The 18,454-nt window shown below is 36.0% G+C and overlaps 1 protein-coding gene across 3 annotated transcripts in view; it reads right to left on the reverse strand.

Moving 5' to 3' along the window:
* Positions 1 to 2,153: 2,153 nt before the first annotated feature.
* Positions 2,154 to 18,454, reverse strand: part of efr3bb (EFR3 homolog Bb) — a 36,999-nt gene continuing 20,698 nt past the window's right edge. For all 3 annotated transcript variants that reach the window (XM_079888232.1, XM_079888234.1, XM_079888233.1), the window contains 21 exons: positions 18,084 to 18,211; positions 17,817 to 17,967; positions 16,324 to 16,445; positions 15,746 to 15,895; positions 12,224 to 12,358; positions 11,846 to 11,924; positions 9,529 to 9,664; positions 8,468 to 8,626; positions 8,266 to 8,377; positions 7,916 to 7,967; positions 7,640 to 7,812; positions 7,102 to 7,177; positions 6,809 to 6,970; positions 5,879 to 6,010; positions 5,692 to 5,759; positions 5,195 to 5,322; positions 4,690 to 4,781; positions 4,290 to 4,338; positions 4,030 to 4,136; positions 3,769 to 3,818; positions 2,154 to 3,669 (listed from right to left, as the gene is read on the reverse strand). In XM_079888232.1, coding sequence (XP_079744358.1) covers positions 3,564 to 3,669; positions 3,769 to 3,818; positions 4,030 to 4,136; positions 4,290 to 4,338; positions 4,690 to 4,781; positions 5,195 to 5,322; positions 5,692 to 5,759; positions 5,879 to 6,010; positions 6,809 to 6,970; positions 7,102 to 7,177; positions 7,640 to 7,812; positions 7,916 to 7,967; positions 8,266 to 8,377; positions 8,468 to 8,626; positions 9,529 to 9,664; positions 11,846 to 11,924; positions 12,224 to 12,358; positions 15,746 to 15,895; positions 16,324 to 16,445; positions 17,817 to 17,967; positions 18,084 to 18,190 — 2,346 coding nt within the window. In that variant the 5' untranslated portion in view covers positions 18,191 to 18,211 and the 3' untranslated portion in view covers positions 2,154 to 3,563. The remainder of the gene's footprint in view (positions 3,670 to 3,768; positions 3,819 to 4,029; positions 4,137 to 4,289; positions 4,339 to 4,689; positions 4,782 to 5,194; positions 5,323 to 5,691; positions 5,760 to 5,878; positions 6,011 to 6,808; positions 6,971 to 7,101; positions 7,178 to 7,639; positions 7,813 to 7,915; positions 7,968 to 8,265; positions 8,378 to 8,467; positions 8,627 to 9,528; positions 9,665 to 11,845; positions 11,925 to 12,223; positions 12,359 to 15,745; positions 15,896 to 16,323; positions 16,446 to 17,816; positions 17,968 to 18,083; positions 18,212 to 18,454) is intronic.

An 18,454-nucleotide genomic window follows, 5' to 3' on the forward strand; every position in this document is an offset into this window, starting at 1 on the left:
AAGCAAGGTGGTATTTGACTGGTAAGTATATCCATAGCAGACTGGTGGGAGTGGCCTTGGGAAGCAACATGCCCTGTGCATTATGGGTGTTGAAGTTTTCCTACCTATCTGGCAAAAGGGAAGACTACAGACTTTTTTTCTCCATTTCTCTAGTCAAGGAGAACTGATTTAAAAAAAAATAATTCTGCCTTTCTACTGTATATTCAGTTAAGCTTTATTGAAAGCTAATTTTGCCAGTGGTGAAGTACCCCTTTAAATAAAAACAGAGTTTTTTATAAAACAGATCATGAATCACAAATGACATTTTATATGATCAAAAATCATATCTTGTTTCTCCTGAACAGCAAATGTAGACTTTTGCTTCTCCTGAGAAAAAAAAATCCTGAAATCTAAAAGTAAAAAATCTCGATTTGAGCTCAAAATTAATTATATGATTACGTTTGCTGAACGATGAAAGGAAATCCTTTGAGCAAGAAAACAAGTCGCAGCGCAAGGTCACTGGCAAACTCCAAAGTTTCAGCACCCCTAACTTCAGATGCTAAAAACAGTCTAAAATAACAGTTTATAACAGTCATTTCCAATGAGCACACTGCAATCTATCGAAAATGTTTTATTGTCTATTTGCAGTTTAACCACAAACATTTCATAAGGAAAACTTTAATTCATTAGAAAAAGAAACATACATTGTGACTGATATTTGACTCCAGTTACACCAGAAATGAGACATAAACTGCAGAGGTATTATAACAAATGACTAACTTTGACACATCACAGCCCAAAAATGAACATTCTCACAGACATTAAATTCATTGCTGAAGAAATGTGAGATGTATTTACAGAACTACTGAGCGTTTACAGTGATATAATCGGGGCAAGAGCTACAATTCAGATTCATTTCAAGGGAATACTCGTATAGCAAATGCATACTAATACTAAGGACGGCAGCGGTCTACTTCTGGGGTAAAGACACTACTGACTACAGGAATCATAGCATTTACTTTTTAGGTATCACTGGTTATTTTTGTCGGATCATTAAAATATCTTCTACTCTGTGTAATATAAATGAATAATGAATTAAAGGCAAAAATTGATACTTGGCCTCATGTTATATGCTCTTAAAAACATAAAAAGTAACACTTAAAACATATACTGTATGCAGTCACCAATTGATGACGTAAATAACAGCATGCTGAGAGAATCCTCTAGAAAAAGCACAGCAGTTCAGTTAATGGCACTATAAAAATCAACAGCCATACAAAAAATTGTCCTTTCACATAATGGGACTAAAATATGCAGACAACACATAAAAGAGGAAAATGGAAGGTTCCACACCTACAGGTATAATGCTTTTCATCAAATGATAAAAATATAGAATTTATTACACAGCCTCTAAAATACTCGATTCTTATTGGACAACAGGAGAAATTTTGTATAATGACCGCTAAACAGTGAATCTAACCATGGCATGTTTATCGTTTTTGACAGGTATAGACGCAAGAAAATAATTTAAAGAAAATGCGTGGAAGAACAATGAACTGGTAAGAAACGCAAAGAGCTGGATGAGAGAGAACTTATTATAGAGGAAGACTTGTTACATCGCAGATAAATATGTTAGCTAACTAGTCCATGAAAAACATAACTTGGATTGCAGATTAAACGTAATTTATAAATTAATTTAGTAATATTGTTGCATTGCATGTCTTGTTTCTAGTCTGAATGTTTTCTACGTTGTAATGGACTTTTTATACTCAAAATTAATAGATTTCATATCCATATATTTATTTATATGGTAATTAGCAGTATGTAATAAGCAGGATAATGTACAGTCAGACTGTCACAATAGCAAAATAAACCCTGGCTGTATATTATCCTTTAAATATTCTATGTAGAGAGACAAATGTGAATCAAATGACACAAAATTTGACCAGGAGTGTGATTTATGGCAATGCTGCCGTTCCTGATAGACTGTTTTTCTTCATTTGCCTCTGAACCCTTGAGCTAGTAGTCAATCACAAACATTTTGCAAACTCTTTTAAAATGAAGGTGTCATACTGACTGAATTAAATACACACGCTCTCATTCAGACAATGACCTAACCAGGACTAAACCAGAGCATTCTAAAACTAATAAACAGCTATTTACATATATTCATAGATCTTGTACGCAACTTTATATACACAGTAAAAATTATGCTTATGTTTACAAAATAAAAATAATTTAAAAAACTGTCCAATGCCACAAGACTGTGCGGAAGCACTCAAAAATAAGCAAAACATAGCAGATTACAGATAATAAGCAAATGAGTATGGGTACTAGGTAGATAAATAGAAAAAGTGTTAATTAAATAGTTCCCAGAGCTCCTTAACGCCACTTAGTGACAAAAGTGTTTAACACGCAAGACAGGCGTCACACCTCCAGTGATACGAACTCCAGATATCTACACAGACTGCAGGATAAACATTAGCTACCAATGTTTAAAGAAAACAATACAAAGTTGATTCACTAAATGTTCAAACTACTAGAAACAAAAATTAGCACCAACAAGTAAAAATCATTTCAGAGATATTTTGTGCAAAAAATTAACTTCACTGATACTAATTGCATTTAAACTCTTGGTACAAAGTTTTTTTTTTTTTTTTTTGGGATTTGTCACAATTTATCAGAGCTTTCAATACGGGGAAGTTTCCCCTTTTTTTCTATGAAACTCCACTTTAAAAAGCATCTGAACAAAATGTGGTCACCATTTATTCTACAGTAAAAACAATGTGTGTTTATATTGATCATAAAGAAAATGAAGCCTATTTAATGACCATTAAGATTTTTTTGCATCATGACATTATTGTATGATAATTAAAAATATTTACCTCCAAAAGTCTCAATATTGTAATGTGTTTTTCAAAATTCTCATTAGTCTCAATGGTGATTTTACTATAGTTTTATTACAATAAGGAATTACTGTAATGCAATGATTTGTAATTGAAATCAGCACTGCAATACGCATAGTATATTCCTACAATAAATGTATTCATAACTTACAATGAAACTTTTTTTTTTCAAATTACAATAATGAGAATTTGGGGTAAATGTGCTTAATTGTCATGAAAATAATGATACAATGCAAAATAAATCTTAAAGGTCCTAAAATAGGGTTTAAAATGTTATTTATTTAAAATATAATTTACTTATTTATTTTGATTTTAGGGGTGAAATATAACCCAGACATGTTCTTAATAAGTTTTGTGCCCCAGTTGAGAATTTTGCTTCAATACTTGCCCAAATACAGATCTATGTGAGCTGATTTTATTATGGAGGAGCAGAATAACTAAGAATAAGTGGGAAATATTTTTTATATAGGGAAAACTCAGTGTAACTGAACCCAAATGTTCCAAATTCTTCCAACAGTGAATGAGACAATCCAGTAATGAGGTTTATAGGATAGAGGAGGGATGACCTCTTAGTTTTACTGCAATATAACATCAAAATATCACTGAATAGTTAAAACCCTCCAGCTCTCTGCACCTCTGGCTGCTACTGAAGGTTTCTGAATCCTGAGTTGAGCTGCACTAGTAAACGCACAAGTCCGGGAACTTCATCTCATAAACGGGGACTGAGCGACTCTGGGTTTGGCCGTAACTTGATGTGATGGTTCCAGATGGACTGGGAGGAGGCCTGCAAGCAAGAAAGAGCGAAAAAGATAAGAAGATTTATCACCGCAAACATCTTTACCAGAGATGGCTGATGTCTGAAATGAGCCATGCTGCGACCTACCTAATCGTGATTTCAAAGATTTGATTAAGTTTGCTCTGCAGCATTGAAGCCTGGGAGGAAACAGAAGAACAAATATTAGCCCTAAATTACAATATTGAGCTGATCAGTGTGAGAGAAGACAACAGTGGAATACATTTTCATGAAATTATAGTTAACTCACTCTGGGTGAGGAAACAGAAGAACAGGTATTAGCCCTAAATTACAATATTGAGCTGATCAGTGTGAGAGAAGACAACAGTGGAATACATTTAGTTAACTCACTCTGGCACCACAGTGGGCAGCTATTTCCTCAAAGGGGGCCTTCTGGAACTTCTCAACCACCTGTCTCCTGCGTTCCTTCTCCTGTTCCTCCACGCCTACACTGTCCACTGGAGAATACACACGCATACACACTTTAGCACTGTTCAGCTAATAGAGAAGTTAACAAAGCAATAATAATACAAACAACTACATCATGCAGGTTCTGGAAATATCTGCAGAGACAATTTAGAGAAAGTTCAATTCTCATTAAATCAACCCACCGATGGCGTTTTTCAGTGTTTCAAAAGTGATTTCTTCAGCTGGTGTTCTCTGTAGGAAAAGAAAACATACATCAGAACAATGCTGTCCCCAGAAGACAGCTATATCTGACTATCTATGAACAAGGTAAAAATATATATTATCATATTTGAAAAGTATTATATTATATATTCTTAATCTAAAAATGCTAAATATTTTTAGGTTAGGATTAATCATTTTCACAATATTAAAAACAAAACAAATTTTTGTATGTCTTGTTAAATTTAAGTAGGTAAACTTGTGTTGGCTTGATTTGCTATTCATGTGAATGCCAAATTTCTGAAAATGTCCTCAATAAAAAAAATGTAACCAGTAAAAAAAGTTTCATAAATGTGCCCCTAAGGGTTGTATGGTTTCATTTACCTCCTCTTTCTCCGGACTGTTTCTGGACTCTACCTCCACCTGGAGAGATATTGTTTCTCCAACACTCTTTCTCTTTGACAGCCGGTCTTCATCTAAGGGAAGAGGGTGGAATTAATCAACTGTTTACTCAACCAATATCTGTCAGTCAGCTACTAATAAGCAGAAATAACTTTAGGCTAACGCTAATCAAACTAAAGCTAATCAGTTTATTTGCAATGCAAATGCCAGGCTATAGCCTGAGTAGCCGCTTATCTACAACAATTACACTGTTTTCTTAAAAACAATATGAACGACACACACAGTGCATTTAGACGTGTTTAGAAGAATTAAGGAATATTCAGCAGGAAACAATGAAGAGCAGGTTATCCATTGGGATTTGATTGGTGCACAATGATAATTGTACACAATAAGACATTTATAAAGAAAAATGTATCTATTAAAAAAAATAGGGTCATTTTTGAAATTATATGATGCATGATGTGGCACAAAATGCTCCTTTATGCACCTGTAAACTGTGGGACATAAGGTGTAGCTAGTCGTTCAGTGTTGTAGCCACTTCCTCCAAGAACCTCAGTGATCTTGGCCTGTTGGAACAACACCTCTCCTTCCAGCTTCTCCAGTGTCTTAGGAATCCTGGGAAATCAACAGAGCACAAGGAAATCATAATTTAGAATATATAATTAAAATATATAATCAAATAAATAAATTTAAATATGCATAAGATTTTTAGAATTTAAAATAACTTACTATTTATATATATATATATATATATATATATATATATATATATATATATATATATATATATATATACACACACACACATACTATAGTCTTCAGTCACATGATCCTTCAGAATTCATTCTAATATGCTGATTTGTTGCTCAAGAAACATTTATTTTGATCAATGTTGAAAATAATTATTCTGCTCAATATTCTAGTGGAATATCCTCGATGAAAATATATAGAACAAAATATAAAACATTAAACAGTTTGTCTTACGTTGGGTTTTCAATGAAGACATCCTCAGGTAACAGGTAAGGAATTTCTTTTTGTCTCATTCCAATCACCTGCAAAAAGGTTATTACATTTTATTAATCTAAAATTGTTATGCAATAAAAAAAAAAGATAAAAAGAATCTGTTAGTGACTACAGATCAGGTTGTGCTCAGCATCTATATGGCACTGACCTCATGAACGTGTTGGCAGAACGCTGGAACGGTGGTGAGCTGACTGATGAGATTGAGGTAAGCAGAGGACAGGGCATGAACAGCACAGCGGTTATACACCGGTAACGCCTCCTCACTGCTCAGTGCCAAGTCCTGGATGGAAAGCAACACAGGAAGATGAGAAGAAACACTGAAACCAAAGTCTTTATGAATTCCTTGTTAAACCACGTAGGTCATGATGAAATAAAAAACTACATTTTGAACATTCAAAAACACATAAAAAAACTGATGTTGAATTTCTAATTTAAAAACTGTTTGAGTTTCAAATAAATGAAAAAAATATCTGGCTTCATAATAAAAATTTGATAATGAACAGAACCATAAGATATTTCATACTGTGTAAAAGAGCTGACAAAGATTCATAGTTTAGTTTTTTGTTGTTGTTGTGCCTGTTGTGTGTTTATTTGTGGTTTGATGGACTCGCATGTAAACTATAGTAGGGTAATGGAGACCATTGCAAATATAGTTTTTATGTAAAGGAACTAATATTGAATTTCCATGACTTTACAAAAGATTTTAAAATAAATAAAGAGAGATTACGGCAGCCAGAGGAGAGAGATGTCAAATTTACAACTAAGGTAACGCAAATTCAGGCCAGTACAGTAGGGGGCACAACAGGAACATATCTTACAGCTATATAACAACTCATAATGATTGGGACAGACCGAGAGTGAGGTAAAGGTAACCTTTAATTCAGCCTTGTTGGATTTGGTGACCCTGACGTACTGTGTGTGTGCAGTTGTTCAAATCAGACTAAAATACTTTCTAAGATTTGAGACTGTATATTTTGAATGCATACATCTTCTAAATGTGCATTTTGTCATTGTTTAGGAGCAAACATATTCATAGTAAAAGTCAGAAAACTTTAGGACTTTAGGAGTGTAAACACACCTGTAGAGCGAGCGCCACGCGGATAAGGTCCACCACCACCTCTTCGTTGGCCAGCTCCATGCTGATGAGGGCCAGGAGTGAGTAGAGCTTCTCAAAGTGAGGCTGCACACTGTTCTGCTCCTTACTGCACAGGTAAATGTGTCTGTACAGATGCTGTGCATGCTAAAAACAGAGATATCAACACAACATCAGCCCTTCGGACATACATGCATTCTCTGATGCAGACCCACCGACTTAAGATCAGAGTGATAATGCCAACGGGGAGATGAGTGATGTATAGACGAATGCTGTACCTTCTTCATGAAGAGGTTGTCTTGACGTGAGCACTTGTCCACTTTGAGCTTAAGCACAGAGATATCAGAGATGATACTGCATGGGGACAAAGTGACACATGAAACCACAGGAAAAATTAGTAAAGCCTGCATGAAAAGTTTTAATGCATTTACCTGTAATGTGAAATTTTTCAAATTTGAAACTGAATATTCAATGGACATTGAAAAGTGCAAGTAATTATTGTTATAAATTGTTTAATGGTTACATACATTTATTTTAAGCTGACCAGTAGAGTCTCCTAGATCTTCAGCATATATTACCATTCAAAAGAATGAGGTCAAAGGAAGATTCTTTTAAATAAATTACTTTTATTCAGCAAGGATGCATTAAAGTGATCAAAAGTGACGGTAAAGACATTTATAATGTCTCAATAGATTTCTTATTATAATATTATATAATATATAATATATTAATAGATTTTCTTATTGTGAACATTTGAACAGTAGTGTATACACCATGATCAGAACACCTAGACCTAAATCCAATAAATACACTAACCTGATGGTGGAGAACTTGGGGAGGTTATCATGGCGATCGATGAGGCTGACCAGAATTTCCAGCACCAGCAGCCGAATTTCTGCATCCTCTAGCAGAGCAAACGACAGCAATGGGTCCAGAAAGGAGTTGGGCAGAGCTGTCAGCATGTTAGTCGTCTGAAAACCACATGTGACCTGGACAGTGAAGAAAAAAAAGAGAGAAACATTACCTTTGCAGCATCAAATCTTTGCTATGATGTAATTCTCTCTCATGAGGCATCGAGCAGGTAGACTTTACCTGTCTCAAGGACTTCAACAGCATGACTTGGATCATTCGGTTTCCTTCAGGCCTGCAGTACAGACACAAGAAATGATGTTCACCTCAGAAAATGTACAAAGTGAAGACATTCAAGCTTTCAAATAAAACAGTAATTCTGTTTGAATTGGTTCTTTTTAGAAAATTCAGACAATCTGATTTGCAAAGACTTTTGCCAAACAACAATTACCACAAACTTAAATGCAATGGTATGAAAATAAAAAAAAACATATGTCTCATAAATGCTTTTATCTACCACAATAATGTTTAATAATATTAATTTGTGGGATTTTCTTAGTAAAAAAACAGTATGTAGTGGCTGCAGTGCTCACCCTGAGCCTGTAGAGGGTAGTGTGAAATGCATGCCTGGAATAGGGATCTTTCCCATGATGAACAGCATCACTTCCGAGCGCTGATACGTGGGTAACGTGTTTGCAAATGAGCCTTATTTCAAAAGACACAGACCATAGTAATGAAAAAAAGAAACTTGGAGAAGACCGTGAAATATCTGTCGTATTAAGCTCACAAACACACCGATAGTCCTGATGACGGCTTCCTGTAGCTGTCTCTCCTCGTGCTCCTTGATGATCTTGGTGCCGATGTTGGTGCAGTCGTAGGATCCTGTGAGTTCATAATCCACACTGAGCCTCAGATGTCGGAGCAGCGTGTTGAACACCTCCAGCACTGTGGGGCCTAAAATAAGCAACAAACACACACACACACATTAATATATGCAGCCACCTTTTCAACATTAGCCATCTGCAGCTAAGCAGAGTAGACTAAATCAGTACAACTAGAGATATTAGTGTCCAATTTTTGAACAAATAGTTGTTTTTCACCCACTCTTTTTAATAATCAAAACAATATGCAAAGCGATTAAAAGTTTCTGGGCGGTAAGAACAGTTAAAAAAAATATATATTATATATATATATATATATGACAAAAAACTCAAATATATTTATCATATTAAAAAGTATACTTTATGCATCACTACTAGCATCATCAAAAAGAATTGCAACAATAATTTTTTATATATATTATTTATATATTATATTATTTATTTATTTATTAAATGTATGAATCACCTCTGAGTGATAAAGCAAATGAATAAAATGATTTTTTTAACCAGGTCATTTAAATCTCCAAAATGTCCAAAGGACCTGATTCACATAACTGAATCGGATGAAATGATTCAGTGTTAGTTTAGAGCTGCAGGTGGCGCCGCCCCCTTGGGTCAGCAGCAGTGCTGCCAGAAGAAGTGTGACAGGGCTTTCACACGGGACATTAGGTGTGAGCAATGTCTTGACGTCAGAGAGGAGAGTCTGGCTATAAAATGTATATTATTGGCTGAAATATGGATTGGGTCAGATGCAATGTCACACCTCTTCTCCCAGAGGAGCAGCTTAACGTCTGGGGGAGAGTGACCCAGATACTGAGCACAGGCATGAAATATGTGATATATGTCATAGCTTGTGCATAAATATTCAGAAGACACCACTCTGTTCCTGTGCAAAGAGCTTTATACTGGCTACACTTAATGTTTAGTATAATAATGACCATGATTCATTTGAACCGGTTGTAAATCCACACCTACCAACAGAGCCACTGGAAGCAATGGCAGCCGCCTCCAGAAGGACCTCCACTATCCCAGCACGCACTGTGGCTGAGCTCTTACTGTTGGCATCTAAATGGCCCAAGAGCTGCTGGATGACCAGATGAGAATGCTGAGACTGGAGGGATGGAAAGAAAGAGAGACAAAGAAGAGAGATTTAAATGACCAGGTTAAAAATCATTATTAAAAATGTAATTAAATGTATAAATGTAAATATGATTTAATGAGAATAATCTTTGCATCACTAATAATCATAACTAAACAGAATTGGATAACATATTAATATAAAGTAAAACCATTCATATTGAGTGTGTAATGCCAATTTTTGGTATTCTTGGTGATTAAAAGTTTTTAATATCTTAGGTGAATTGTTCAGCACCCAAAGAATAAAATATATTAAGATATATTATTATTATAACCTTTTATATATATATATATATATATATATATATATATATACACACACACACACACACATATATATATATATATATATATATATATATATATATATATATATATATATATATATATATATATATATGTATATACAGTGAGGAAAATAAGTATTTGAACACCCTGCTATTTTGCAAGTTCTCCCACTTAGAAATCATGGAGGGGTCTGAAATTGTCATCGTAGGTGCATGTCCACTGTGAGAGACATAATCTAAAAAAAAATATCCAGAAATCACAATGTATGATTTTTTAACTATTTATTTGTATGATACAGCTGCAAATAAGTATTTGAACACCTGAGAAAATCAATGTTAATATTTGGTACAGTAGCCTTTGTTTGCAATTACAGAGGTCAAACGTTTCCTGGAGTTTTTCACCAGGTTTGCACACACTGCAGGAGGGATTTTGGCCCACTCCTCCACACAGATCTTCTCTAGATCAGTAAGGTTCTGGGCTGAGCTCCCTCCAAAGATTCTCTATTGGGTTTAGGTCTGGAGACTGGCTAGGCCACGCCAGAACCTTGATATGCTTCTTACAGAGCCACTCCTTGGTTATCCTGGCTGTGTGCTTCGGGTCATTGTCATGTTGGAAGACCCAGCCTCGACCCATCTTCAATGCTCTAACTGAGGGAAGGAGGTTGTTCCCCAAAATCTCGCAATACATGGCCCCGGTCATCCTCTCCTTAATACAGTGCAGTCGCCCTGTCCCATGTGCAGAAAAACACCCCCAAAGCATGATGCTACCACCCCCATGCTTCACAGTAGGGATGGTGTTCTTGGGATGGTACTCATCATTCTTCTTCCTCCAAAGACGTTTAGTGGAATTATGACCAAAAAGTTCTATTTTGGTCTCATCTGACCACATGACTTTCTCCCATGACTCCTCTGGATCATCCAAATGGTCATTGGCAAACTTAAGACGGGCCTTGACATGTGCTGGTTTAAGCAGGGGAACCTTCCGTGCCATGCATGATTTCAAACCATGACGTCTTAGTGTATTACCAACAGTAACCTTGGAAACGGTGGTCCCAGCACTTTTCAGGTCATTGACCAGCTCCTCTCGTGTAGTTCTGGGCTGATTTCTCACCTTTCTTAGGATCATTGAGACCCCACGAGGTGAGATCTTGCATGGAGCCCCAGTCCGAGGGAGATTGACAGTCATGTTTAGCTTCTTCCATTTTCTAATGATTGCTCCAACAGTGGACCTTTTTTCACCAAGCTGCTTGGCAATTTCCCCGTAGCCCTTTCCAGCCTTGTGGAGGTGTACAATTTTGTCTCTAGTGTCTTTGGACAGCTCTTTGGTCTTGGCCATGTTAGTAGTTGGATTCTTACTGATTGTATGGGGTGGACAGGTGTCTTTATGCAGCTAACGACCTCAAACAGGTGCATCTAATTTAGGATAATAAATGGAGTGGAGGTGGACATTTTAAAGGCAGACCTCAGGTCTTTGAGGGTCAGAATTCTAGCTGATAGACAGGTGTTCAAATACTTATTTGCAGCTGTATCATACAAATAAATAGTTAAAAAATCATATATTGTGATTTCTGGATTTTTTTTTTAGATTATGTCTCTCACAGTGGACATGCACCTACGATGACAATTTCAGACCCCTGGGGAGAGTGGGAGAACTTGCAAAATAGCAGGGTGTTCAAATACTTATTTTCCTCACTGTATATATGTGTGTGTGTGTGTGTGTGTGTGTGTGTAATTTCTGTACCACTATAATACAATACATATAATACGTATAATATAATATGATAGATCTGCTGTACATAAATTATAAAAAAGTTTCTTAGTAGTTTATATAAGTTTAGATTCTTTTTTCAATTAAGGACTGAACTCACCTGAATGGAGTACATGATGATCTTAAAGCAGCGCACAGCAAATGTTTTGCCCTCCCACAGAGAGTGATTATCAAGATGCCTGCGGTGAGAGAACCGAGAGAGCTTGAGCTAGAGAAATGAAGCCAGAAGCGACTGAAAAATGAGATTCACACCACCCGAAGTGAGATTAATTATGAACTAATAAATAATCCAGAACTGAGATGAGTTTTAAATATTCTTGAGTTACTCTCAATCAATATGCCAACATTAAAAGACTAGAATTATAAAGCAAATTGACTAAATTTTAACTGGGAAGTAATGTAAGAATACAGCTATACCTTAAAAACTATATATTTCATAACCTATTCTGACAGGCGCGATGTGTGGCAGATCTCTTACATAAGCACAGGGGTGACTGCGTTCTTGATGTTGCCATAAGCGGCACGGCCCAGCAGTTCCCGAAAGCAGCGCTCCGTCAGCTCGGCTGGGCTTTCTTTCTCCTTCTCACTGGCCTGCAGCGGAGAGGGAGAGCGACTGCACAGGAAACAGAAAGAGAGGGAGGCTTTTAGTTTTCAGCTCTTCTCAACTGAGAATTGAAAAAGAGCTTGGGTTTCGGAGAAGAAGCTGAATAAAAAAAAACTACCAACATATCAAATCACAAAATGAGTGTTTAAAAGTGAAAAGACCACCAGTAAAAACATTCAATAAGACAGCAGGCCTTAAGAGGAAATGAACAAATTTTCTAATATTAGTCAATGATTCTTGCATTAAAAACCTCATAATTTAGAATTTTTTCTCTGACTGTTAAAATTAAACAGTCTGTTTTTGATACTGTAATTTGAAGACTAACGTAAAATGACCTCTATTATTATTGGCAAATCTCCACTTAGCCATATTCATGATACACAAGTTTTATTATCATACATAATTTGCTTCTGAAGCAAATTCTGAAGTAATTCTTAAGTAAGTTCTAAAGTAAAATATTAAATATGTTCTAATGGGCTTTGTTTTATACAAGAAAAAAAGACAAAATAGAGATTAAGAAGATGTGTTATTTATATATGTGTAATTTATAAGCATGAAAATCTCAGATTAAAAATACAATATAATATAATATAATATAATATATATATACACACACACACACACACACACACACACACACACACACACACATACAATATATGAATATATTTAAATTACAACATTAGAACTATAATATAGAACTATATATAAATCCAACATTTTAAAAAACATCTACTATTGAAATTTCTTAATAAAACCATAGCCTATGAACATAAAAAGCAGGACAGTCCAGTAAAATATGCTACAGCAGCTATAGAGTCACATGAGTTATATTAAGTCATCATACATATTTTTCTTCCCAAGTAAATTTATGTTAAGTATGTTCTGATGTTGTCTGATGCTGATATGTCATAAATAAAGGAATACGTCCTGTGAGCGCTTCACCGTCTGTGTCAGAAAAAGAGCGTTGGGTCTCACAGGGTTCGTCTCATCATTAATTAATCACACTGTTCCTCTGCCCTCACACACCCTGCTGTCAGTCAGTCTGCTGCTCTGCTCACAGTCCCTCGGTTATATAACCGCATGACGACTGTCGAAATCTGCAGAAGCTGTTCTCACTTCAGATAAACGCCTCTCGCCACACATCCAGAAGGATGCTGGACTGTTTAGTTTACCAGAAACAAACACACTGTGTTTTAGTCCACTGCTGTGGCTGCTGTTCTGCCAATCTGAAATGTGCACATCTGACCGGATAAGTTAATTATCAGCTGCCCTTTACATCAAACGGCAATTAGCACAAACCAAACAGCTAAAAGGGGTAATTAAAGTCTCTTCCTGCTGTGTAATTATGGCTGCATAGGGGGCACATCAACAAAGACTGGTCTTTGATGATTATAATGGCAACGATTTAGTTTGACGTCTCACAACACACCACTCACATTTGGTGCGGTGTAACTCTAGGTCAATAATGGTTTTAAAAGCCACAACTTTACATATCAATACAAAATTTAAATGATGTACAGGTGTGAAAATAATTTAAAAAAAGACTGTGAAACCCCTAATTAAAGTTATATTAAATGCTGTTCTTTTGAACTTCCTACTCAGCAAAGAATCTTAAAAAAGTATTATATTGTCCACAAAAATATCTTCTGCAGCACATCGATTTTCAACATTGATGAGAATAAATATTTCTTGAGCACCAAATCAGCATATTATAATGATTTCTGAAGGATCATGTGACAGGCTGGAGTAATAATGCTGAAATTGTAGCTTTGCCATCACAGGAATAAATTACTATATCATTTATATATATTTACAAATTTTAAATTGTAATAATATTTCACAATATTATTGTTTTACTGTATTTTTGATCAAATAAATGCAGCCTTGGTGAGCTTAAAGCCTTCTTTCAAAGACATTAAAAAATCTCAATGGTATTTCTACATGGTTATACAAAATATAAATAATTGTTGAATTATCAGCAAAAAAACTATATTGTGATATATATGCTGCTACTGAGATTCTGTATGAAAGTACTAATACCATGAGTGGTCATACCGGCCATCCTAATCATATAGTCACATATATCTTATTTATTTATTTTTTATTGCCATATTAGCATCAAAAATGATATTCATGTCAAAAATAAATAAATAATACAATATAATGAAACTGTATAATACATTTTTTATAAACTATCTACAAATATTTGAGTTTAATATTTGACAGAAATTTTTATTTAAAGCAGAGCAGTCCATTAAAATATGATTACCGGTAATAGTCAAAGGAAACTATAGATTCACAGGATCACTGCAGCTATGCTGACATAATTGTGACCTCGGTCCTAGCTTGTTCCTGGCTTCTTCTCCTTTTTTGTTGTTTCCCTCCACCCAACCACTTGGCTCAGAGTTGAGTCAGCAGGGACAATCGTGTCCCATAGGATAATATGTCAAACTTAACAGGAGTTCTTTTTAGATGCCTTGTAGGCATCTGACTGTAGGTGCAAAGACAGCAAGATGCTGCTTCTCACCCATACAGAATGGCAGTTTGTCCTAGAAATGGATGGGGCTTAAAGGGATGGTTCGGAGTAATTTCAACCTAGGGTCCTTTGCACCATAACCTCGAGCCAAATACCAAATATGGTCGAACATTATTAAAGTTAGAGCTTATTTAGAGATATCAGCCGAATGTCTTAGTGCAGGCACTAATGGATTCAAGGTTGTATCTTGTAAATTACCCCACTAATAATGCCCAGAATGGTAACAAACTACTAAGTTACAAAGTACTAAAGAACTGCAAAGAACCCTAGGTTGAAATTACTCCGAACCATCCCTTTAATGGCTGAACCTATCTAGATAATAGGTGATTACTGGATAAGACGTTTGAAAGATACTTTCATACAGATTTGTATTGAACCCAGTGTGTGTCATTTTTGTGGTTTGCTTAGTTTTTCTCTGTTTGTTTTGCAGGATGGAGTTTGGGTGAGTGACGTCATTATGACTGAGGAGCGACACCTGTGTTGGAGCTGACCCCGGCAATTTGAGCAGTTCCCTTCAGTTGTGATGGCGCTCCCCTCTTCGTGCCGTTTTTGTTCCCTTTTCAGTTGTTTGTTTTGTTTAGTTTCGTCTTTTCCTATTTTATTCCACTTACTTTAATAAATGTCAGTCCTTTTTGATCATAATCCAATGTGTTGTCTCCTTCTTTGTCACGGCTTGCGAGCCGGCCGTAACAGATTATATTGCTGGATTTCCAATTGTGTGATATGTAATTAGTAAATTGAAATGATGCGGCTCAATGGAGGATTCAGCTTTGAGAGCTGCCAAGAGTCCCTTGAGGAAGACAAGTTTATATCCCATAGAAGTCAATTATAAACTAGTTAAAGCCCAACACTCTCACCTCTCTGTGCCTTCACCAGACTGCAGATTGAAGAGCAGCGAGGGGACGATCTTGTCCATGTGCTGAGGGTCCCAGATGTTCGCCTGCAACTCATCGTTTACGGTCTTCCTCACTACTCCCTGCAGACCTTTAATGCCAGCCATTCGGATTCTGAGATGAGGAAGTACTCAGTTAGTTTGGAAAAACGTGTGTATCCACCTTTTTTTTCAATGTGGAAATAAGTAGTTTTCAGTGAATGTGCAAGACTTCAGATTCATTAGCTCTGCTAAAGGTAAATAACTATAAGAATAACAAAGTGCAGTAAATGGTGAAAATATTTGTGCAACAAAACAGTGTGTTTATGTATGATAATAAATTAAACTAATATGATAAATACCAATTTGCAATATAAAGCAGCATAACAGACTGTTTTGCATAGGTAAAATAACTGTAAACACGAACATTCAACTAACAAATGGTAATGCTCTTATGTTAAAAATAAGGTGTACAGTAGTATATAGTTATATTCTATTAAATGTTCTATCTATCTATCTAGATCGACTGCACACAGTCAGACGTGTACATGTGTGTTCTCTCACTTGGTGCGGATGTCAGGGTCCTCAAAGCTGGAATGGCACATCTCGCTAAACCGCGACACGAAGAAATCATAACTGCGATGATATGAGGGAGTGTCCTCCTCAATGTTAGCAAACTTCACAAACTGGAAAACAAGAGCAATTCAATAAAAATAAATAAATAAATTACATAACCAGGAAAACCAAAGTCAAATCAGGTTAAAAACCCATTTCCTTGAAAACACTGCAAATGCTGCTCTAACCAGAGCCAGCTAGTGGGTGATCATAAGACGGTATTAACAAAGATTAAATGTTAATGTAATAATTTGTTCTACATTAACCCCGGTCGACCTCATCATCATTACTGAACAATATAAGCTTTTCTGAAACCTACAACCAAGAATAATAAATATCCATATAGAGGAACAGACTTCACCTGCATGGAAGTAAATTAATTAAATTAATAACATTATTAAACTATTTTAAGGTCAATAGTTTATGCTGATTCAAATACTTAGATGTGAGCATTAACAACAAATCTGTAACATACTAAGTCTTACTTAGTGTTTCATATTAAAAAAGGAACCCAATCTATTATCATTTGACAGGTTTTAGGTTATTTTTAGATTTGGCTATTTTGAGTCAAGATCACTGAGGCCATGAATAAAACAAAAATAAAATGCCTTATTATAGAAATGGTAGAGAACTGATGGATGAGACCCTGTCACTTAGATGATTTAATGACTCATTTTAAACTAGCGCCTGCATACTAAATCTGTTATTAATGAATAATTGCATAAACTCCAGACCTACATTTCCTTCTTATTATTATGTGATGTGGCCTTTGCAGAACCCAAATGACCCTTCAGAGAACAGATGTGGGTGCAGTTCTGACTAACGCATCTCTATCCTAAAGCATTTCCAGGTAAATAAGGTCACTGTGAAACGCCACTGAGAATTAAATCAGTTTAAAAGGGGCTTTTGTATGTGACTGATATCTGCAGTGTGCAGTAGCTAAGGTGGTTCTGGGGGATTCGAAATAAAATAAAATGGGTTAGTCACATTGAGTTTAAGCGCTGCATTTTCTGTTGTATGTGGGTGCATGTTCAATGCCATAGATTACTCATTTTGATCTATAATTGAGTCTGATTTTATTTACATTTCTTTATTGCATTTAGATGTGTGTGTGTGTGTGTGTGTGTTTGTTTGCGGCTCATCTGCAATGTTTATCAGCAAACATACGTATAAATATTTTATAGAGTACATTTTACATAGTACATTTATATGTACATGGTGTCCTAAATACAGAAAATGAAAAGGGACATATTACACACATTTACAGAATGTTACAAAAAGTGGTAATTTAGATTTTAGGAATTTTCTTTACTATCCCAGTCATTTGTGATTACTGGATAAGGACACATTTTTTGGAAATTGCACTCATGACGAGTGAGTGACTGAAGTTCAGCGCTGTACCCTTTGTGTCAGTGAACTACCATACAACAGTGTGTACGTACTGAATTTGTTCCCAGGATTTGCAGGTTGGGCTTGTCAGCCTCCAGGAGTTTTCGCACCATCTTCAGGAAACTCTCCACAAACAGGTTGATACTCTGACAGTGGCAGGCCATTAGCAGCTGGTCGAGGGCTTCCATCGCAATACACACGTACCTGACGAGACAAAAAACACACACTGAATACAGGCAGGAGGAACAGGAGAAAGTAAAAGAGTTTTATTACAAAATACAAGATGGGAATTCTCAGGTCAGGCTTATAAATTTCAGTACCCATAACGGTGTCTAGCTACATCACGGGACAGTCTCTCAGACAGGTACGCCCCGATCCGATCCAACTTCTCTGGAGCTGATAGGGCGTAAAAAGTCAGCTTCTCCATGTTAGCCTTTACCAACCCATCCTACAGACACACACCACACACACACACACACACACACACACACACACACACACACACACACACACACACACACACACACACACACACACACACACACACACACACACACACACACACACAACACACACACACACCACACACACACACACACACACACACACACACACACACACACACACACAGAGAGCATCAATAACCACAACAGACCTGGAATAAGGTAAGAATTAAATATCCAGTTTTGTT

The sequence above is a fragment of the Squalius cephalus genome, assembly GCF_949319135.1.
Source record: "Squalius cephalus genome assembly, chromosome: 12".
NCBI lineage: Eukaryota > Metazoa > Chordata > Actinopteri > Cypriniformes > Leuciscidae > Squalius > Squalius cephalus.